The sequence below is a fragment of the Durio zibethinus genome, chromosome 26, assembly GCF_047325235.1.
Source record: "Durio zibethinus cultivar Kanyao isolate XHJ-2024 chromosome 26, ASM4732523v1, whole genome shotgun sequence".
NCBI classification, from domain to species: domain Eukaryota; kingdom Viridiplantae; phylum Streptophyta; class Magnoliopsida; order Malvales; family Malvaceae; genus Durio; species Durio zibethinus.
Genome location: NC_143187.1, coordinates 2,382,933 through 2,406,568, shown reverse-complemented (window position 1 = coordinate 2,406,568; position 23,636 = coordinate 2,382,933). Strand labels below are relative to the sequence as shown.

Below are 23,636 nucleotides of genomic sequence, written 5' to 3'. Positions count from 1 at the left end.
GACAAGGCAACAGTTTTCCATAAATCCATGTGGTTTTGAATATCTTGTCCTCAACGTCCACCATATCAATAAGAACACCAAATCTGGAATCATTTTGCGCACTCATGCATCTAAATTACGTTTCATTATTAAAAAAAAACCCCCAAGCAATTAATATTTCTATTCAAACAAGCAATTAGGACCCCTCAAATTATGGAACTATATGTTATACAAACAAATCATATGCTACATATAAAAACAAACTATATAATATGTATTTCTTAGCAAACACTACTCTTGCAACTTGAAGTATTATTAGAAGGTGAAAATGAAAGATATAAAGTCGGATAAGAGCATTTAACTTAAAATCAATCGATAATAAATGAATTCATAGGTAACTCGAATAAAATGTGCATGGGATTCTTCCAGTGGCACTCATGTGGTTTTAGTAAATACTAATGGCTTTCTTTTAGAGCTAAGCACATAAAAGCCCACACTGCCACTGAGTGATTTCCATCCAAATTCCCTCTTAATCTCCTACCTTCCATCTCTGTTTCCTTTACAAATTAATACAATGCAGAGGATCGCAGTGTTCTTATTGCTACTTTGCGCCACTTCTCAATTAGCCTCGTCTGTCAAAGATGGTAAGCTCTAAAAAATCTATGTTTTCAGCTTACTTGCAGTACCTTCTTCTTGCTTTGGTTGTAGTTTGCATTAATAAAAGAAAAAAAAAAAGGTTTATATCTTATTATCACTACTCACATATTGGAACCAGCTGTTTACAAGATTTTGATTCCAAAGCTTGCTTCTCCAATCTCCATGGATGTCTCTGCTCGCCATTTATTGAGTAAACTATGTCCTTTTCTCCACTTAGAAAGTTAGGGTTTTTAGTTCTTTAAGTGCAATTGAACTCACATAGTAAATGAATGAATGTTTGTATTTTGTAACCTATAAAAATACATATGGTAATTGAAAACAAAGAATTAAAATTTATATATGTGTACTAAGTATGAAATAATTTCAATCTTTAAGTTGGTATCACTCTTTAGCAATAACATTTCGTAAATTAAATATTTCCTTTCCGGGCTATGGTATATTAATGCTATAGGAGTTGAAGAGGAAGAAGAAGCCTTTAATGCACTTGTGTTTAATCCAAATGATTTATTCGCCTTTATTAAAATATGGAGTTCTATAAAGTTAAAATGATTTTTTTTTAATATATATTGTTATTATAATTTTTTTTAATTTTACAAATAAAATTAAATAACTGACAATATATATTATTTTTAACTAATTTTTATATTTTAAAAATATATATTAACTTTACGTACAAAAATTAAAAATTTCACCGTCGAAGTAATTAGGTTCATCTACTTGTTCCGAGAGCAATAAATTTAGCTTCTAGGAAAGATACCGTAAATGCGTGTAGGTCTAGTCAGTTCCAACCTTTTCTCGTATTTCCCGCCCTAAGCTTCCAATTTCAGAGCTACTCTATTAATTGACACTCAGGAAAGTTGGCGAGACATTATGAAACCACATGGATCATTCCGTATATAGTTCTATAATTCTAGTAGTATTTGTTTTCATCGAGGAATAGGGTTTTAATATGTTGTGGCGCTTCAAGATTTGCTTTCGAGTGTCGGGGGAATTAGTTTTTATATTAATTATAATAATAGTATTAATTACTTAGTAATGTGATAGTAATTCTTTTATTACAAATAATATGATAATTTTTAATAAATTAAATAAAAACATTTCTTTAAATAATAATCTTAATAAGTGTCTTTAAAGCAATTATTTTGTTTATTATTGGTTGATAGTGTCAATGTAAGCATGAATAGTGTGATTTAAGTTGTGATTGTCTGTTATTTATCTGATTTAGGTTTCATTTGAACGGTAATTAGAGATTTAATCTTAAAAGGCAAACTTAGATACAACTATAAACAAAGCTTTTAGGTTTAGCTAGCCAGCCAGTTGGCTCCTCCTTGACATAAATCTAACTTTTACGTTTGGCTGTCTCATATTTAGCTGGCATTGAGTTATTAATCGAAAGGTGCTGCCCACTGAAATATTCAGGTGAATATAATAAAAGATTCGCTGTCATAGAAAGGCATAATAATTTACATGCTATACATGCAGCCTTCGGCCACGTGAAACCCAGATCGGTTTGCACAATTTCCATAGCAACTTAACAAGGCATGCATTGGCAGACATCAAGCCTTACTAAATGACCACAATGCCACTCCAATGTCCCAGTTTCTACTTTACTATCTAACTCAGTACATTTCCTTCTCATTCTATAAAATATTGTCATTTTATACAGCTACGGCCCAGGACAAGTGAAAAACTGCATTGATGTGCATGTGCATGGTTGTTGAATTCATGAACTGCAATGAATATTATAGGCAAAATATCGATCAGAAAACTTTTCCTTTTGAAGGAGAATCTCAACCTTAAGATGCTGCATTAATCAAACAGTCAGGATTGGTTTTTATAAGGAAACTGCCTCTTAGATAAGGGTTAAAGTCCCTTGTAGATTCTTTGACGGTCTGGATCTATACTCATCAGGACCGCCTTGAAGTAAATGAAGCCTAGAGGGAGCATGTCCTTGCAGCAATAGAATAATATTTGCTATAAATAAGTTGTCTGTCATTCAATGGCCGCTGAAGGATCGATCAAATTTAACATGTCAGTTTTGTACTATATAAGTAATTTAAGCCATGTTTGTGGGTCCAAAGATGACTAAAATGTCACCCATTCTTCTTTCTCACATGGTCTTTGTACAGAACATGTGATGACAATAGATCTTTGAATATGAAATTGCTGATGGATCTAAATTTGGTGATTAAAAATTTTCAGGTTTATTGCCAAATGGAAACTTCGAGTCTGGGCCAAAGCCATCAGAATTGAACGGAACAAAAGTGATGAGCCCCAAGGCAATACCCAACTGGGAAATTTCAGGCTATGTTGAGTACATCAAGTCAGGTCAAAAGCAAGGTGACATGCTGCTAATTGTACCCGAGGGAGCCTTTGCAGTTAGGTTAGGCAATGAGGCCCGGATTAAGCAGAAGATTGAGGTGATTAAGGGCTTGTCTTACTCTCTAACCTTCAGCGCAGCTCGCACATGTGCTCAAGAGGAAAAACTGAACGTGTCAGTTTCACCGAACTACAAGAAAAACGACTATGGTTTATTTCCAATTCAAACAATGTATAGCAGCAATGGATGGGATTCATATGCATGGGCTTTCTTGGCAAGTGAGCCTGTAATTGACATTTCAATACATAATCCAGGTGTGGAGGAGGATGCAGCTTGCGGTCCTCTTATTGATTCTGTCACATTGAAGACCTTGAACCCTCCTAAACGCACCGGAGGTAATGTCGACATATAAATAAAATAAACACGATCAATTCATAATGTTTGATATCTGCATAACTAACTTGTTCGATTCAACATTTGCAGTCAATCTACTAAAGAATGGAAATTTTGAAGAAGGCCCTTATGTCTTCAAAGAACCAACTTCAGAAGGAGTAATAATTCCACCCCACATTGAAGATGATCACAGTCCTTTACCAGGCTGGATAATTGACTCCCTCAAAGCCGTTAAGTACATTGACAGTGAACATTTCTCAGTTCCAGAGGGCGAACGAGCCATTGAACTCATAGCCGGAAAAGAAAGTGCACTTTCACAAATCGTTAAGACCACAACTGGTAGAAGCTATGTCCTCTCATTTGCTGTAGGTGATGCTAACAATGCATGTGAAGGTTCCATGGTGGTAGAAGCATTTGCAGGCAAGAACACCGTCAAGGTCCCATATGTCTCCAAGGGGAAAGGAGGATTCAAGCGAGCTACACTTCCATTCAAGGCAGAGTCGACTCGAACTAGGGTTATGTTCTATAGCACATTTTACACCACGAAAAGTGATAACACGGGTTCTCTTTGTGGACCGGTGTTGGATGATGTTAAGCTGCTTAGGGTCCGAAAATTACATCATCTGTAAAATATTTAAAAATGATTTGCATTGCTTATGCAACAAACTAACGTGCTTGATTAATCCATTTAGGGGGTTATATCGTTCTATACTTTAGGAACCGATGAAACAAAAGCAAATATCTATTTTCATTAAATGAAATTAAATGGTAAGAGCCAATTTTTTTCAATAAAGTAAACTATTTTAATTTAAAATTGCCTCTTACTCCATTTTATACAGGTTTATCTACAGTGCAACTTTAGTTTCCCTGTTTTTTTCTTATACCTAAATCAAAAGAGAAATTCCCCATTTTGTAAATTCGTTTTACAGTTCAACTTTTAATAGTCTTGACTTAGACCGTCAAACTCGACACAAATCAGATCAAGAAGATTCAACAAGACAGATTCAGTCATTACCAAAAAAAAAAAAAGTAGAAAATCATTCTATTAAAAAAATTTCCAAAGACATAAATTTTTTCGATCAAGATTCAAGATCCAATGATACTAGTAATTATAGAATTACAATCTCCAACATCCCATAGCAAAAGTAAGTTACCACATCTTTAATTTACAATTAGATGATATTGGTAACATCAATATGCTCAAGCCTCGACGATTCCAGCTTTAGTCAGAAGGAAGTATGCTCCTGGTCCTTGTGCTGCTAAATATCAGAAAAGGCAGAACGGAGCACAACAGAATGTTCTATTTTAACCAGCAGAATTATATTTAAACAACAAAATTGCAATTGAAACAGTTTATTAGGAGCTTAAGATAACCCATGTCTAGAGTAAACATTTAGACCATATTCATAAGACATATAACACTGATTGGTGTTCAATAAATCAGTTTGTAGAAAACTTTGAGAATAAATAAAAATTTGACATTTCTGACCATACTCTTCACTAGAAAAACTATGATCTATATCAAGTATTGCATCAGGTTTTTCCACAACTTAAGTAACATATAATATACAGAAGCACAATTTCCCCAAAGTAAAATGATGTAAATCCCTAAACCACACCCAACCCCCTCTCCCAGTCTCAAAGAAAATGCCAAAGGTCGCATAACACATGTAAGTAGCAAACAAGACTTACCAATTGAATGGAACCTACCCAGTACCAAAGGGTATGACTGAAGCAACTCTTTCAATCCATGCTGCATGCAACAGCAATGAATACGGATCCAAAATCTGAATATACAACAATCTTCTCATCAAACATCAACCCATACAAGTCTCCCCAAGCATCCCTGATGTAGGATCTTATAAACAGCATATTTAGACAAGATAGAAGCTGATTTAGGACTTAAAATTTAGGTTCAAACAATAACAATAGGATATGTAAGGCTTAAAAACTTTATTGACATATGAACATAAACAATAAAAAAAATTAGGAAGAAAAAAAGGGAATTTAGGTGAATTATGAAAACTAAAATCAAGAAAGACAATAACTTCAAAAAACAAACTTTGGATTATAGAATCACTGCCTAGGAATGCATATCACACGTTCAACATTCAAAATTAATTTCTCTCTACATAACACTACAACACAAAAATCTCCCTAATATAAAGGCAGTCAAAGTTTGGGCAGCCTGCCGTAGTCATGATTAAATGTCAGCAAGTAGATAAAGGGTTAGTCATGATTAAATGCTATAGACAAGATTAGAAGACAGCCAGCATCTTCATAATGTCCTAATATGATCGATAGGGCCTTATTAAGTGACAGCAAACACCTTAATGATTATCAGCCAACATTCCCTTTAAGTAGATAATGGCTTTAGAATCTTGCCATATTATAATATTTGCATTGCTGTCCTTGCCCCTCCTCCTATAGACTTTACCAGGTTTCTATCTTGCCTAATACCCACAACATGGATTTTCATTCAGTGTACATGATAGGAGGAAAAGAACATGTTAACTGCAGCATGGATTTTTGTCATGCAGAATCCATGATAAAGAAAATAAATAGTGTTATATGGTGCAAGAAAATTTTCTTTACAACAAACACTCTCATGGACAGGAAGGTTTTCAAACTTGCAGTTCATCAAAGAGACTTAGAAGTACCCATCTAACAAAATCAAGCAACCAAATATGAAGTTAAAACACCATTTGATCATTTTAAGTAAATAAAAATTTTAACTTACCAATATCATCAATAATCAGAATGCACAAACTTGTTTAAACGGAGAATGATAGAGCTAGAATGCATCCCCAGAAGGCCAAATATTATCTTGTGTGGTTCAAAGATGGTAACATATTCTTGTCTACTCAAGCATTTAATATGAAAACTGAGAAGTCTTTGCACACACAGAGAGAGAGAGAGAGGATGCAGAGGTAGGTTCAGAGCCATCTATTAATTATCCAACTGAAAATGTTCCATTATTGGAAATGCACAATCCAGAGATACCGAAATTTCTGGCTATTAAAACTTGAATTCACTTGTATTTTGCAAAAAAAAAAAAAAAAAAAAAGAACTATCTTTCTGCAAGAGCAACAGCAACAGATCAATTCACATACTAAAGCTGAAGGACATCTTTTGGATTATTTTGATTTATCAGCAAAAAGAGATTCAGTGACCTATACCAGCATTTTCATAGATAACTCCAGATTCAAAAATATTTTTGAACATAAATTCATACCAACAGCAGGTCTTAAGGATTCCGTTAGGGAATAAACCATGGATGTTGCCCGCTGGTTAACAGCAAGAGGTGACAAACTTAACCCATCATGGCTTATGAGTTTTGAAGCAAGGTATGGATGCCCCCAACATTTGCCATGAGATATTCTGAAAAAGAATCAAGACATTCCTTAACAAAATTCCATATACTGCTGAAATAAAGAAATTATAGTATTCATACCCACCATCATGAGATGATGTACAACATATATAAAACTGCAAATATATACAATTCCAGCCAGAATCCCTATACCCACCAGCACCGAACCGTAATTTACAATAACGAAATTGGTGAACATAAGCAAGGTCCAACATGAATTAAGAGACGCATACACTTGAATATAAATATTACTGAGTAACCAGGCTATAAACATTATAGTTTCTGGAACTTGGGAACTTCTATAGTGGTAATCATCTTAGAGTATCCTTCCCAGTCATTAAAGTGTATTTCACCTCTTTGCATAAATGCTATTACCGGCAATATCCCTTAGAAGAAGTATCTTTGTACTCTGTTGAGTTAATATTCACATCACCTAATAACATATGGAATGTACAATATTGGCAAGGAAGAAAAAACGTGAAACATTATAAAAACTTCAAACATAAAGACAGTATATGAAATAAATAATTCATTTACAAAGATTGAAACTAACCAGTATCTTTACATATCAGCACCATTGGTGTAAAACATAACACTATTCCATAACCAGATAGAAAATCATTCCATTAAATCTAGTAACAACAAATCAAGAAAATCATTTCATTGAATCTAGTAACAACAAGACAAAAGCCTATTATCATCAAATCTTAACCTTCTTAGCTCCCTTAAATGTTCATCATTCGAAATATTAAGAGTACAACGTAGATTGGTCACCTTTAATTCTTCTTCCCAAGTCAAAGGCCCAGAAGCATACAATGCCTCAAGTGTTTGCTGATAGGCATGTAACTCCGACCTGTGGAAATCCATTCCCACTTCCACGCTAGTGGAAACAGAACTTCCTTCTTCTCCACATCTCCTTTCAGAATTCGAGTCAGCATCACTACGATAATCCTCTAAGTTTTCACAATCGTTTGTTACAGAACAAGGAGACAAGTTAACACCATGATTCCCTAAGCCACTACAACTACCAACAGATGATAAGCGACTCATGGTATCATCAATTCTATGAAAGAAAGAAGGCATACATCTTTCACCCACTACATTATTTGGGGAAACAAATGCACCTACCTTTTCAGAGGCTGGATAAGGAAGCCGAACTATTATCCTTTTACCACCAATACAACCTTTGTCAATCACCCTCTTCTTCTGCACACCAATATCACCAAGAGAAGATCTTTTTCTCTTAGGCGATCGAGTGGAGCTTGACGAAACCTGTTGTCGAAAATAATGATTAGGGTAAAAATCAATAATGTATAAAAAAAAATAAAGAAAAAGATTAAAATTATTGCGAAAAAAAATACCTTTCGAACCAGGAACCAGTTTCCATCTTGCCAAGATTGTCGAACACGCAATCGAGATTGATGCGCTTTGAGTTCGCTATTCGATCCAATAATCCTAACAGAAAAGTTGTTTCCACCCAAAACCCTAGCGATCACTGCCGGTTTCCAACACAACTCGTCGAAAACCTCAATGACATGGCCAGCAAACCAATCATCCGTCCCATTTATAGGAGGAGGGCAAGGCCTAATCGTTTTCCTAGGGACTTTTTCCACCATCGCCGCCTCGCCAGTGATCGGAAACCAACCGTACTTCACGCTGTACGTATGGCCATTGCCGGAGATAATCTCGCCGCAGCACCAAGCGCCGGTTGGAACCTCCTTCTTGATCAAAACCTCAACTTTGGTACCTTTCTTGAATCTCATGATCGGTGAATTTGATTCGAATAAGTGAAAAGGAAAAAAGAATTGTTCAATGGAAATTTTCCTAAAGAAATGAAAGAATGGAAGTTTTGGGAATTAGGTTTCAATATGGGTTTATATTGAATTAGGTTTCAATGGGAATTAGGTTTCAATATGGGTTTATATGGGCTGGGGATTTCCTAGAGGGATTATTACAGTTGATGATGATGGGACGGTGATGAGGTAATCCCAATGATCGGACGATAAGGAAGAGAGTGCTTTGGGCTTTCGTTTAGCCCATTAGTAACAGATTGGAAGAAGTTGCCGAGTTTCGAACCAAAATTGTGGGGACCTAAATGAAAAAAAAAAACAATTATTTTTGTTTTATTACTACTACTATTATTATTTTTATTTATTGTTTATAATATTATTTATTTTCATTTTGAACTTTTTTATTTTATTTACACGTCTTTATTCATGTATAAAATTTGTTAAAACACATTTGCTAAAGAGTAATAAAAGAATATCTTAGGCAGGAATTTAATTTATTATATTACTTTAAAAATATAAGAAATAATTAATTAAATAAATAAATTATATTTTTTAATATTTAAAGTTTTCAAAAATTACTTGACCACTAAAATTAAAAATCCAAAATTAATATTCTCATAATTATCTTAATTTTATTATTGCTATTATTATCTTTCATGGTTATTATTATTTACAATCATAATATTATTCAAACTAAGATTTTTTATAATAGTTTTTAAATAATTCATTCAAAATATAGTCAAAAAGTGAGCCATCATTCTTGTAAAGAGTCAAAGTTGTCTCCCAAGTTAGTAGACTAATATAATTCATTCAAAATAAAAAGGTCAAAGAGCTTAAATAAATCATACCAGTGCTAATCAAAATCATGTCAAATTATGAACAGATTGGTAATTTAACATTATATTTGAATCAAAATTTCACTCAATTTTTACTTTTCTTACTTAAAAAAGAACAAAAAAAAAAAGGCACTTTTTTTGGGTAAAATAACCGTAAAGTTGGGCTCCTCGCTAACCAATGCAGCATTTTCATATAAAAAATGAGTCATATGTAATATTATACATCACCAAATAACTACAAAGATTAACTATGTTAAATTTCAATATAAATATTATAGTTTCAAGCTCTATCAACTGCATTTGATTGGAAACAAGGCAACTTGCTTTAGAAAAAGTTCAAAATAGATAACATACATTCATCACTGCATCTTGGCTCAACAGTCTCCAATTCTTCATTGCACCTTCAATGCATCAATTGGCTTATTAGATTTGATAAAGTAAAACAAAAACACTTCAAATTTAAGTAATGGGCTGAAAATGTAAAGAGGAGAAAAGGAGTATATAAGAATGAGAGGGCTGACCGTATCTTGGAGAGGATATCCTGTACCTTTGAAGCCAACTTCCATGCCATAATTGCCACTGGCCAAACCAAACAAATCCTCTAGTTCTTTTTTTTTCTTTTTTTCTTTTTTTTTGGTGTGAATGAATTACTTGAAAAAGAAAAAACAACCACAACTTAATTGACAACCACTAAAATTTCTAAGCTTTCCAAAAACAAACATCACAACTTAAAAATTATCCAAACAAGGAAACAACAAGCTCTAACAAAGTAACAAACTTACAATGACATCGCCTAGCTGGCCAAAATAATAATAACAATGACATCAAGTCACCAAATAGGCTCCACATGAACCAAACCATATCAGCATACCACAAGGCAATTTTTTTTTAAGTTAAACTCTGGGTTGGCAGTTTCAATTTAACACAACTAAATGAAAACATACAACTGCAAATCCACATTCCATGATATGAAATTAAAACAATAAATGCAAAACTAAATTTCATATCCAGTGAAATGGTCGTTACTCGTGAAATTCTTCAAATCAACTTGCTCAAAAGATTAATAAAAAAAGGAAAAATGACTTGTAATGAAAAAAGAAAAAAAAAGCTTCATGTTTCATTCATAATCAATAAAATGAAGGGTGAAGCACTCGGTCTTTATCATATAAAAGAAAGAATTTATATTTATATTTAGGATAAATTATATGATAAAGAACATACAAATAGGGCCAGACCTTCATGATTATTTCCAAATTCATAAATTTGATGGATTGCTATTTGGTAGTGAATTTGAAATAACTATATATTTGTGAATCTGAAATTATCTTGTTATACATGTTCAAATGTATAGGCATACTGAATCTTAACTAATTTGTGCATAGCATGTAAATTTCATTCTCACAGTCTGTATAGCAAATCAAATCCAAGCCACTCTCTCAAATTCATCTTTCCAAACATAGCATAAAAGAATATAGTTAACCAAATCCACAAATTCAGCTTTTTCAATCTAATATTTGAGCAAGCAGTGGCAATAATTTCAAAAACTACAAAAGAGAGAAAAAGCTTTGGAAGCCTAGTAGCTACAATCAGACAGAAAAAAATCTAGTCATCACTTCTTGTATGTTTTCCACAAAATAATCAAGTGTTTTAATAAAATCACACTAAAGTTTAGCTGCCTGTCAAGCATTACGTATAAAAACTGTTTCCCTAATCAAATCCAAACAAGCATCATAATATACCTTTGGTTAAAATTTATAAACTGCATGTTTGACACAAGAACTAAAAATTTAAAACAGAAAGGAAACAATTACTTCTCTTGTAAAATAAATGAAGAAATTCCAAACTGTTCAATTAAAACATGTTACAAATTCCAAAAAGCTTTAAAAAAGTAAAGTTAATAACTTAACTTGAAGAAGGAAGCAGGCTGGAAGAGGAAGTCATGGCACATGGGGAAGAGAATGACGATGAGGCATGACAGTCTGAGGGTGAGTAACCCACTGAGATCCGAGCTAAGAGGTTTGCAACGACTTTGTGGGGGAGGAGAATGCTGAAAGACAGGAAGGGCAGGTGGCATTTCACATTGGACTCAGTTTAAACAATGAATTCATTTGAACCTGGCCTTTTATTTGCACAGCATTGTGCTTGGGCTTGGTCCACTAAACAATTCCAAATTTTGGCATTTCTTTTAGGATCTTTTTGTGCTAACAATGAATTGGATTTTTTCCGTGTCTAATGGAGAAAAACAAGCAGACCAATTTCTTCGGTTCCAATTACATCAGGTAATGAAAACATAATGACTATCAAAAACTAAACAGCTCAGTGCCTGTTTTCTTGATATTTTGGCACAGCCCTATCAAATAGTAAAATGATGTAAAATCCTAAACCACCTCCCACTAGTCTCAACAAAAATGCCATAAGTAGCATAAAACGAGTGAACAGCAAATAGCAGACAAGACTTACAAATTGGAACGACCTACCTGGTATTAAAAGGTATAAACTGAAGCATCTATTTCAGTTGATGGCTGCATTCAATAACAATGAATAGGAACCTGACATATGAATATGTAAACAGACATTTCTCCTCAAGAAGTCTTTCAGTGCATCACCAAGTGTACATGATTAGAGGAAAAGTTCATGCTACCCGCAGCATGGATTCGCATCCACTGTACATTATCAGGGGAAAAGTAGAAATTAACCACGGCAGGGATTTTTTCATGCAAAATTCATTAGGATTGAAAACATACAGTATCATGCAAGGGGGGAAGAAACCTCTTACAGCACATTACTCTCAAGGACAAGAGAAGATTTTCGAACTTGGAGTTTTGAAGGAACTTACAAGTACCCATCTAACAAATCAAGCAACCACCTATGAAGTTAGAACACCATTTCATCATAGCATGTAACCATGCATATTTAACTTGAACAATATCATCAATCATCATAATGTATGAACTTGTTTATACCGAGAGACAGTAAGAATGTAGCCCCCAAACGGCCAAATTTGAATTTTTACAGTTAAAAGATGGTAACATGTTCTTGTCAATACTCAAGCATTTAAATTACAAGTTTTTGCACAAGAGAGAGAGAGAGAGAGGTTTATTAATCGTCCTACCCATATTGTTCCATTATTGGATATGTACATTCTAGAGATAAAAACCATTTCCAACTATTATATTATAACTTAAATTCTCATGTATCCTTTAAAAAAAAAAAAAAAAAGAATTGTCTTTCCGTAAGTTCAACTGCAACGTATCAATTTACATACTAACTGTAGGGCGGCTTTTAAGATTGTCTTGTTTTATATGCAACAAGGAATACAATGACCTATACCAGCATTGCCATAAATAAATCAAATTTTGAAAAATATTTTTAGAAATGATTCATACCAACAACAGGGCTTAAGAGCTCCTTTAGCAATAAACCATGGATGTTGCTCCCTGGTCAACTGCAAGAGATGACAAACTCAACCCATAATGGCTTTAGAAGCAAGGTATGGATGCCTCCAACATTGGCCATGAGATATTCTGAGAAAGTATCAAGATATTTCTCCACATTAATGCCATATACTGCTAAAATAAAGCAAGTATAACATTCCTATCCATCATCATGAGATGATGTAGAACAGTTTCACATACATAAAAGTGAAAATATATAAAACACCAGCTAGAATCCATAAACCAGCCAGCACCACATCAGAATTTACAAGACCCCGGCTAGTGATCAAGAAAAAGGTCTTTTTTTTTTGGGGGGGGGGGGTTTAAAAAACATGAACAAGGTCAAAGTAATCTTAGAGGACAAAAATAGTGAAAAAAATATGTGGGAAAACACTGGAACATCAAATTCATTTTAGGAAATCAGTTTCAGCAACTAAAAATGTAATTCACATCTTTGCATTTTAATGTTACTCAACAGTTTGACTAAGGGAAGGTAGAATTTGCTATGCTGAAATTTAAGTGCATATCCACCCAACAATATGCCACAGATGCACAAGGTGAGATGCGAAAACAAAAAGAAAGGGAAAAAATGAATATAGAACGAACCTCTATCATGGAGATAGGAGAAGAAACTACTAAAGCAATTACAAAATTTAAACTTTCAAGTATCTTTACAATATCAGCATCATTGGAGTAAAACATAACACTACTGCATTAACAGATAGAAAAGTAATTCTTTAAATTTAGTAACAACTAATAGAAAGCCTATTATCATCATGTCTCAACTTTCTTAGCTCCCTCGAATGTTCATCATTTGAAATATTAAGAGAACGGCGTAGATTGGTCACCTTTTCTTCTTCTTCCCAAGTCAAAGGCCCAGAAGCATAAAATGCACCAAGAGCTTGTTGATAGGCATGTAGCTCCGACCTATGGAAATCAGTTCCCAATTCCACACTAGTGGAAAAGGAACTTCCTTCTTCTCCGCATCTCCTTTTAGAATACGAATCAGCATCACTACAATAATCCTCTAAGTTTTCACAACCGTTTGTTACAGAACTAGGAGACAAGTAAAGACCATTATTCCCTAAACCACTACAACTACCAACAGATGATGCGCAACTCATGGTATCATCAATTCTATGAAAGGAAGAAGGCATACATCTTTCACCCAGTATATTATTTGGGGAAACAAATGCATCTACCTTTTCAGAGGCAGGCGTAGGAAGCCGAATTATTATTCTTTGAACACCAATACTACCTTTCTCAATCACCCTCTTCTTCTGCCCACGAGCATCCGAGAAGCCAATCGAAGATCTTTTCCTTTTCGGCCGTCCTGTGGAATTTGACAAACCCTAAAGTCGAAAATAACAATTAGGGTAAGAATCAATAACATCTAACAAAAGACATAAAGAGAAATATTAAAATTATAGTTTAACAAAAAAAGGATTCCAAAAATTTACCTTTCCAACAAGGAACCAATTGCCATCTTCCCAAGATTGTCGAACACGCAATCGAGATTGATGTGCTTTGAGTTCGCTATTCGATCCAAGAATCCGAACCGAAAAGTTGTTTCCACCGAAAACCCTAACAATCACCGCCGGCTTCCAACACAATTCGTCGAAGACCTCTACGACATCACCAGAAACCCAATTATCGGTCCCGTTTATAGGAGGAGGGCAAGGCCTAATCGCTTTCCTAGGGACTCTTTCCACCGCCGCCGCGTCGCCAGTGATCGGAAACCAACCGTACTTCACGCTGTACGTATGACCGTTGCCAGAGATAATCTCCGCGCAGCGCCAAGCGCCGGTTGGAACCTCCTTCTTGGTCAATACCTCAACTTTGCTGCCTTTCTTGAATCTCATGATCGATGAATTTGACTTGAATCGGTGAAATGGAAAAAGAAATTTCTAAATGGAATTTTTGTGATCGAAATCAAAAAATGGAATATGTTGGGAGCAGATGTTGAATTTGGGTTTATATGGTGGCTAGGGATTTCATAGATGGCTTAGAAGAGCTGTTGATGATCGGACGGTAAAGGAATGAGGAATGATAATGATCTGACGGTAAGAAAGAGTGCCTCGGGCGTTAGGCTAAGCGGTTTTCTTTTCTTTTGGTTTTTTAGTAATTTTGGTTTATTAGCAATATAAAATTGTACGTTAAAAGTTTACTAAGTCAAACTTGTCTTCCAAGTTAGTCAAGTAGACCAATTCATTCAAAATAAAAATTGTCAAAATGTTAAAATAAAATTATGTAATAATAAAGAACAAGTTAAAATAAAATTATGTAACAATAAAGAACTAGTCAAGTTTAAATTCTGTCTAAACTTTCTTATATTATTAAATTGTACCGTTCATGCCCAACTAAATAACTACTACTTTTTAATAAAATAAAAACATTGTATTTTTATTTAAATTTTAATATTTTTTTATTAAATTTAAAATATGAATATCTTTTAATATTTATATTAAAATATTATATATTTATCTTTAAAAAAATCAACTTATATAGTATAATTCTAAAAAAATTTACATTTTTTTAATTATTGATTTTAATAAAGTTAAAAGATTAAAGGGAAGTAAAAATAAAAATAAATTTATTTTTTAATTTATTAAAATTAATAATTACAAAATTTAAAACCATAAAATACTGTATAAATTAATTTTTACTCTTTATCTTTTTATATTATATAAAAATATATATAATAATATATATTATATAATTACAAAATAAATTAAACCAAACACAAGTTAAGACTTGATTCGCTTTTAAAATTTTTTTTTTATCAAACTCGTTTAATGGAGAAATCAACTTACATTAGAATATGTTTTTTTTTTTTTTATTTCTTATTTTTACTAAACCCTAACACATATTAAAAATAAACTTCTTCACCTAATATATCATTAAAAATAATGCAAAATAAGATTGATAATGATTTGAGATTTTAAATAAAAATTACAATTTTAGGTTTGCAAAAATTGAATCTAATATATATATTATATTACAACATACAAAATTACATGATTAAAATTGTTTATGTGGATGTTTAGTTGGATAATCTTTTTTAATGATATATAGAATAATATTTATATTATTTTATTTATCAAATAAAATTTTTAATAAATTATTTAAATTGAATTTTTTATAATTATTTAAATTAAAATCAATATCTATCTAATATTGAAAATTTTACATAAGATTTGAATTCAAATATATTAAATCATAATTTATAGTTTTTAAAAATTTAATAACAGTTTTAAATATATATACTTAATAAAATTTTATTTTTTGTCAAATAATTTTTTTAATAAATTATTTAAATTTAATATTTAAAATAATTTTTAAATTCAAATAAAAATCTATCAAAAATTAAAAATTATTTAATAGATTATTTAAATTTAATATTTTTCGATAAATTAATAAATTATTGACTAGAAAGCATATATTTTTAAAGTAATAAAAGCTTACATCTTTATAAAAAAATATGAGACATTTGAATGTTGATAAAAAAATTAAATAAAAATATGTTTTTGTTTTGAAAACAAATATAATATTTTATTTATGTTATAATTCAAATATTTTTTATTATATATTTGGTAAATTTATTTGTTTCTCTTTAGTCTATAATTTTTTTAATTTTGCTCAGATTGATTATAATTAATTTTTTGTATTATATTTTTTTATTTTATTCATTTCTTAAATGTTTTTATTATTTGTTAATTTATTAACATATTTACTTTTATTATTGTATATATTTAATTTTGACAAATTAATATGTAAATTTATATTCTCTATTTCTTTTTACTATATTTTTTATTGTTGAATTTTTTTGTCTAAAATTGATGATATGAGAAGAATGATGATTATTATTATATCTAACTCACAAAAAATATTATCAATTATGTTAAAAATAATTAAAAATAAAAAAAATATTGCAAAAAAAAAGTTTTAAGCATAGCATAAAAAATTATTGTTTCCTTTTTATCTAAAAAAAATTTTATTTTGTTGACATATATAAAAATGATTGTTAACCTAATATATTTGTGTAATAATTACTTGAAGTATGTCAAAAGTAAAAACTATTAAAAAGCAAATTATTGTAACAAAATAAATAATTGTGATTTATTGTTCAATCAAATATATATATACACACCATCCAATCAACGTTATGATAAAAATAATTATTAATCTTAACTATTTAAATATTAATTCTTGATTTTTTATCAAACAAGAAAAAATGGTAACAAAATTTTTAGTATTTAGTAAATAAATTGAAAACAAAATTAATGAAAAAAAATTGTTATAATTCTTGAAAATTTATAAAAGTTTAGATTTTTTTTAGATGAATAATATCATTTGTAATATATTATGTATAAAATATCATTTAATTATAACTTAGTATTTATAAATATATGCTTATATACTAGATAAATAATTTAAAATTAAATTTAAAATTATGAAAAATTTAATAAAAATCCCATACACTGTACGGGTTAAAAAAAACTAGTTAAATAATATTTTTAACCAATCAATTCAAACTAAATTCCATCAATTGGGATAGGTTGGATTTGGTAGGTAAATTTTAGAAAAATTTGATTTTTTTGTAATTTTTATATTATTTTTAATTTATATAGATAAATATAATATTTATTTTATAATGTTATAAAACCTATAAATATTTAAAATATTAATAAATGTACAATTCAATTAAATTTTTAAACTTAAGAACTGAAGCCAAATGGATTACATAAAAACTAATTAAACCAAACACTTTGATTTAAATAAGTTTTCTATTTTGTTATCCGCCTTATCGCAAAACTTCAAAAAGGTTCAAAAAAAAAAAAAAGTGAAAGGTAAAAACTTAGAAAGGAGACTTTTGACCACAAAAAAGCAACAGGCCGTAGAACCCTCGCCGTGGCGCCACAGTAACCGCGACACAGTAACTGCACCACATATCTCTAACGTGTACCGTGTGCGCAGAATTAGAAACAGGCCTCTTCTCACGTCACAAGCATCCTTATCCTACACCCAACATCTCTTCTTTTACCCCTCATTTTAACGCGCCAAACAACCCCAACGGTCCAAAAACTCTCTCGTCTCATGAAACTTCCACTTTCTCTATTGAATTCGACCATGCCATCGGGGTCGGGTTCGTTAGTATGGTTCCGAAAGGGGCTCCGGATCCACGACAACCCGGCGCTCGAGTATGCTTCAAGAGGCTCCAACTATGTTTACCCTTTGTTCGTGATCGACCCTCACTACATGGAGCCGGACCCAAATGCGTTCTCCCCCGGGTCGACCCGTGCGGGCATAAACAGGATCCGCTTTTTGCTGGAGAGCCTCCATGACCTTGACTTAAATTTGAAGAAACTTGGGTCTAGGTTGTTGGTGTTGAAGGGTGAGCCTAGCCAGGTTTTGATTCACTGCTTAAAAGAGGTGATTTACTCTTTTATAATATATATTTTTGTTAGGTTAAAAGTTAAAACTATGGAGAAGTTTTTTTTTTTTTAAGTAATGTTTGCTTGTGTTATGGGTTTTTGGCAGTGGGATGTGAAAAAGCTTTGCTTTGAGTATGACACTGATCCATATTATCAAGCTTTGGATAATAGAGTTAAGGTAAGACTACATTTTTTTTCTCTGGGAAGATCATTATATTAGCCTTCCTTTAGATTCTCAAATTTATTGGTGCTATATCAAATCAAATGTTGCCTTTGTTTCAACAGAATTATGCTTCTACGGCTGGAATCGAGGTCTTCTCTCCAGTGAGTCATACACTTTTCAATCCTGCAGATATTATAGAGAAGGTAAGCAAGAAGTTGGGTATGTCAAGGGTGTCATTTTTTTGGCTATCAAGGATGCTATTTATTGTCTACTAATTGATTGCTTCTTTTCCTGAATGCAACTAATGTCTACCAAAAGAATGGGGGAAGGCCACCACTGAATTATCAATCCTTTTTAAAGCTTGCTGGTGAACCCCCGTGGGCATCTTCACCACTTTCGGTTGATCTTTCTTCAATTCCTCCTGTTGGGGATGTTGGAAGCTGTGAGATTTTACAAGTTCCAACGCTAAAGGAACTTGGGTATGTGGAAAAGGATCAGGTATGGAGCCGTCAATGTTTCAGAAATGTGGCTTTGTTTTAAAGAGTTCTTTATAAAGAAGGGATTCCTTGTGCAGGATGAATTCACTCCCTTTAGAGGTGGTGAGTCTGAAGCATTGAGGAGATTGAGAGAATCGCTAAGTGACAAGGTATTATGTGCCTTTTAGGCCTGAGCATTGAATTAGTGATCACAATATTATGGCATTTAAGTTTTAGAAAAGGCAGCCTTTCGTTGGATGGCAGAATTGACAAAGTTTTACAATTCAATTTTCAACTGCTATGACTTACCATTGGTAGTACATAATGTAGATATATGATAGATTAAAGTGTCCTTTGTAGATTACTTTGTGGTTTTGTGACAACCATGGAAAACTTTCGGTTAACTTTTTTCTTTCTTTTTACGTTTAAATAAGGGCTTGTGTTAATTTCTAAGTGAGTTCCTTGTAATAAAGTTGAACCCATTTGAATTGACTAATTAAGGTAATAATGAAATGTATGATGAGAAGAGGTGCATTTGGTAGGTTAGATAAGTCTCATGCGCTTAAGTTGTTTTGGGTGAATATGAGGCTTGTGAAATGTCTTGCCTGCTTACAAGTTTCTGATGTAGTCTATCAATCTGAGGAGAAAGAGTTGGCTGCACTCCTGTTATTGTGATATTCTTCATCTCCTTGAGAGGAAGTTATAATTTGTTAGTGCCTATCGAGAAAACATATAGATGCTTCTGGTTATAATTGGGATTAGTCCATCTGTATTTTTCCTTCTAATGGCTTTGTGAGGACAATTGTAAGTTCCTGCTGAAATGTGAAATCCCCTCTGGTTTGTCATTAAATGAACCTGATTTCATGCAAAATACCTTCACTTATCTTATTGATTTTCCCATGTTTTATTTCTTTTAATATTTTTTAAATTGAGTTGTTTACAGCACTTGCATTAATGTGACTACTTTCTTTTACTATAGGAATGGGTGGCCAATTTTGAGAAACCTAAGGGTGACCCCTCTGCATATGTAAAGCCAGCAACAACTGTTCTATCACCTTACTTGAAAGTGAGTGACAAAAAGATTGATTGATATTGTCTTGGAGCATAACTTTGATTGCAAAAAATTTTTAATATGCAGACAAAAATCTTTAAGAGATTTCACCCCTGCATGTTGACGGAAGGGGGTTATAAATTAATTTGCAATACTGGCCCTTCCTTTTTTTTTTTTTTTTAAAATGTTAGCTCTCTATTTTTGATCCTTTCGGCAGTTTGGCTGTCTCTCTTCCAGGTATTTTTACCAGTGCCTTAAAGATGTCTATAAAAATGTCAAAAGGCATACATCACCACCTGTTTCTCTTGTTGGACAGGTCAGTTGCCTATTATTTATTCTTCAACATGCTATGTTGAGATTATTTGTTGTTTAGTCCCCCTATCATTTTTCTTTCAAAGAATTGACTGCTAGATTCGATCTTTGCAGTTGCTATGGCGTGAATTTTTCTATACTGTGGCCTTTGGAACTCCTAATTTTGATAAAATGAAGGGTAATAAAATTTGCAAGCAGGTCAGTGCATTTAATGTACTAAACTAAACCTATTTTTACAGAAGTCTGCTTCTGTTTGTTTCTTTCTCCATGTTTCCTCTCAGAAATGGAGAAAAAGAAAGAGCAGGAAAGGAAACAAAATAAATAAAAACCACCTCATTTTTTTGGTACTTGAGGTTGTGAGGGATTGAGTCCTCATCACTGGAACTGAGTCCAACACTCTAGATCACATGGCTGTTGGCCTAAAAATTACCTGATATTAGTACTCTAGATGATAATTGTTTGAAGCAAGTCTTACAACACTTTTCTGTATTCATTCAAGCTGTGTTTCTTTTATAGCCAGAATTGTTTCACTATAAATTGTGTTATAGTTCCAAACGAACTGGTTATGTTTACCTTAAATTGAAACCAGCACAGGATTTCTGAATGGTTGTGCTTAAAATTAAAAAAAAAAAAGAAAAAAAAAAAGGAGAATGGTTGTGATTGTAACTTATTCTTCTAGGATGAACTTCTCTTTGCTTAGAACCCAGTGTTTTTCGTAAGTTCTCTCACCTCTTCAATTATGATTAGCTCAGGCTATATTGAAATTATTCAGTGTTTTCCATGTGTTACCTATCATCCATAAAATCTGAATATTGCAGAAATTGGTTTCCACATTGCATAGCTGTAACTGGCATGATGTATTGGAATGTGTACTAGCTATAAATAAATCTTTGATGCTATGCTATTTTGTGATTTCAGATTCCATGGAATGTTGATGACAAACTCCTAGCTGCTTGGAGGGAAGCTAGAACAGGTTACCCTTGGATTGATGCTATCATGGTCCAGGTTTCTGTGGCTTAACTTGCTCCCTCTATCTAATCTTTTGCACATTTGGTGTCATATTTTGGATGTCCATTTTAATTTTATAAACATGGGTCACTGTAGCTACGGAAGTGGGGTTGGATGCACCATCTTGCACGTCATTGTGTAGCATGTTTCCTTACTCGTGGAGATCTGGTATGTTACCTCAATGCTTCAGCACATATCTTTCTTCTTTCTACCATTTTCTCTTGACATAAAATTGCATTCGTTTTCTAGTTTGTTCATTGGGAAAAAGGACGTGATGTCTTTGAGAGACTTCTGATTGATTCAGATTGGGCAATTAATAATGGGAACTGGCTGTGGCTATCGTGTTCATCATTCTTTTACCAGGTTCGAAGCATCTATACGTTTATAATTTTCAGGAATTCGTTACCATATATGGTAAAATGTAGCTGTAATTACACGAGTTTGGATTATCTTATTGATGAATGATCTAGGCATGTGCTAAATATGTTCACTGCATGATACTACATTGTCAAATCAGGTTGTTTAGAATCACAATATTTTTTTTATCTGTATTTGCTAAATAATTTGAGGTAGTAGATTATTAGTTTGCTATTATATGCCTCCATCTTTCATTTGTCGCTTAGTTGTTTGAGATCTAGGTTCTTAGAGTCACAATTTTCCCTCTAGAATTGCTGCCAAATTTGCTGTTTACATAACTGGGCTTTCAACATTGAATGATTGTTGTATTCAACAGTATAACCGCATATATTCCCCTACATCGTTTGGAAGGAAATACGATCCCAATGGTAATTATATTAGGCATTTTCTCCCCGTACTAAAAGGTACATTTAATTTCTACCCCATTCATCATCATCTCTTGGCAAGCTGTCATGTGCTATATCTAACATATGATTGTTGTTAGCGGATATCAGACATGCCAAAGGAGTATATATATGAGCCATGGACAGCTCCACTAAGCGTGCAAACTAAAGCAAAGTGCATTATTGGAAGAGATTATCCAAAACCAGGTACGTTATCTCATTATGAGGGATAAGTTAGATGTCAATCTCAACAATATAATATCCCTATTCATATCCCAGAGTTGAATCTACAACTTAGGCCATTAGTTTTGCATACCTTTTCAAATACGGAGGCATCAGTTATTTGAGTGTTATTTAGCACACAATGTTTTTTTATCATGTAATTTCAGTAAGATATCACCTCATTTTCACTTTCTTTAGTAATTGTAGCGATGAATTTTTTTTTTTTTACAAAAGAAGTCATAGTCTGAAAATAGGGAAATTGTTGCATGTGCTGGGATTTGAATCCTAAACCTGCTAGATCCACCTATTAACTGTAGCGGATGCAAATGGTTCGTTAGGGCGTCCATGAACACTCCCAAAAGTTGGAAAATAGGAAAATTTAAAGGGAAATTTTGTCTCGAAAACCCCAAAATATTTTCCTTAGACACCCCCAAAACTTTTCTTTGAACACATTTTTTTTAATTCCCTAATCACTCCATTCTCTGCCACTATCCAATACCCAGCCACAACCTATAGCCAGCCAAGATCCAGCACTCAACATCCACTATAATAAGTGGACACTCCGAGAATAAAACTTGAATCCGTCACTGTCTTTCAAAGATGATTGCATCCAATTAAGATAAATTATAAATTCAGTATAGATCATATTAACAACTTGGATTAATACATTTAATGCTATGCCTTAAAAAACAACTTGGATTGTTTAATACATTTTAAAAGCCATGATATAGGCCAATCTGGTATTTTTCTTCAGGTTTGCTGCTTCATACAGTATGGCTTTTATGGATAAGCTCCTTTTCTTATTTCCTTGCAATTTATTTCAGTGGTTTCTCATGATTCCGCGAGCAAAGAATGCAGAAGAAAAATGAGGGAAGCTTATGCACTTAACCAGAAACTGCAAGGACTCGTAAGTGAAGAAGATTTAAAGAAGTTGGGAAGCAAATTGGCTAAGGATGAAGATGAAGGGCAGGAACCCAACCCTAGAAGGAAAAGACAAAAGCTGATAAACTGAGTTGGAACTTAATTATGTTTCATCCATCAATATCAATTTTAGATTATAGATTGTTAAGACAACATAGAACTTATTTCAGTTTACTAGCACTTTGTGATGTTATATATCTAGTATGTGGAAGACCACCAAAAACCATGCATTTTCTCCTTTTAATTGACAAATAATATTGCATCATAATTTCAACAGTCGACTGATTTGTCTATAAAATTTTAAAATTTTCACTTTAATTATCATATTCAATATCTAATAACGTTAATTATAAAATTGATAACATCAATTATAAAAGTATATATTGCATATGATTCCGTGCAGTTGATGTATGCCTTTTAGAATCTATTTTTTACTATTTTTTATTTTTGTAAAAAAAAATATAAA

General features: G+C 32.5%; 4 protein-coding genes across 40 annotated transcripts; 2 read left to right on the top strand and 2 right to left on the bottom strand.

Annotated features, from left to right (window-relative positions):
- Positions 1 to 476: 476 nt before the first annotated feature.
- LOC111274115 (BIIDXI-like protein At5g11420) lies at positions 477 to 3,978 on the top strand. Its single transcript, XM_022858764.2, has 3 exons — positions 477 to 623; positions 2,839 to 3,351; positions 3,440 to 3,978. Exons 1-3 carry the CDS (start codon positions 554 to 556, stop codon positions 3,976 to 3,978), a joined length of 1,122 nt encoding a protein of 373 aa, XP_022714499.2. The 5' UTR covers positions 477 to 553.
- Positions 3,386 to 9,962, bottom strand: LOC111274470 (uncharacterized). 26 transcript variants are annotated; one of them, XR_016334316.1, is made up of 6 exons: positions 8,084 to 8,660; positions 7,497 to 7,994; positions 6,585 to 6,730; positions 5,042 to 5,207; positions 4,504 to 4,605; positions 3,386 to 3,972 (listed from the first exon to the last, which is right to left on the bottom strand). XR_016334316.1 is itself a non-coding variant. In XM_089755802.1 (4 exons), exons 3-4 carry the CDS (start codon positions 8,483 to 8,485, stop codon positions 7,392 to 7,394), a joined length of 1,005 nt encoding a protein of 334 aa, XP_089611928.1. In that variant the 5' UTR covers positions 8,486 to 8,813; positions 9,703 to 9,749; positions 9,870 to 9,962; the 3' UTR covers positions 7,369 to 7,391. The 26 variants fall into 26 exon arrangements, 1 of the variants encoding a protein (XP_089611928.1); XR_016334318.1 differs by having other exon boundaries at positions 3,386 to 3,945; XR_016334319.1 differs by having other exon boundaries at positions 4,504 to 4,608; positions 5,042 to 5,136.
- LOC111274468 (uncharacterized) lies at positions 9,581 to 14,730 on the bottom strand. 9 transcript variants are annotated; one of them, XM_089755798.1, is made up of 6 exons: positions 14,243 to 14,730; positions 13,631 to 14,134; positions 12,735 to 12,872; positions 12,093 to 12,194; positions 9,870 to 12,011; positions 9,581 to 9,749 (listed from the first exon to the last, which is right to left on the bottom strand). In XM_089755798.1, the coding sequence occupies exons 1-3, from the start codon at positions 14,642 to 14,644 to the stop codon at positions 12,828 to 12,830; spliced, it is 951 nt and encodes a 316-aa protein (XP_089611924.1). In that variant the 5' UTR covers positions 14,645 to 14,730; the 3' UTR covers positions 9,581 to 9,749; positions 9,870 to 12,011; positions 12,093 to 12,194; positions 12,735 to 12,827. The 9 variants fall into 9 exon arrangements, with proteins under 9 accessions (XP_089611924.1, XP_089611925.1, XP_089611926.1 ...); XM_089755799.1 differs by having other exon boundaries at positions 11,256 to 12,011; XM_089755800.1 differs by having other exon boundaries at positions 11,826 to 12,011.
- A 3,099-nt stretch (positions 14,731 to 17,829) lies between these two features.
- On the top strand, positions 17,830 to 23,446 carry UVR3 (DNA photolyase family protein). Of its 4 annotated transcripts, XM_022859128.2 has the most exons (14): positions 17,831 to 18,215; positions 18,324 to 18,395; positions 18,503 to 18,583; positions 18,699 to 18,878; positions 18,955 to 19,026; positions 19,836 to 19,922; positions 20,125 to 20,223; positions 20,334 to 20,417; positions 21,138 to 21,224; positions 21,324 to 21,395; positions 21,477 to 21,590; positions 21,961 to 22,048; positions 22,139 to 22,234; positions 23,074 to 23,446. In XM_022859128.2, the coding sequence occupies exons 1-14, from the start codon at positions 17,880 to 17,882 to the stop codon at positions 23,259 to 23,261; spliced, it is 1,656 nt and encodes a 551-aa protein (XP_022714863.2). In that variant the 5' UTR covers positions 17,831 to 17,879; the 3' UTR covers positions 23,262 to 23,446. The 4 variants fall into 4 exon arrangements, with proteins under 4 accessions (XP_022714865.2, XP_022714867.2, XP_022714863.2 ...); XM_022859130.2 differs by lacking the exon at positions 20,334 to 20,417 and having other exon boundaries at positions 17,830 to 18,215; XM_022859131.2 differs by lacking the exons at positions 20,125 to 20,223; positions 20,334 to 20,417 and having other exon boundaries at positions 17,848 to 18,215.
- The last annotated feature ends 190 nt before the right edge of the window (positions 23,447 to 23,636 follow it).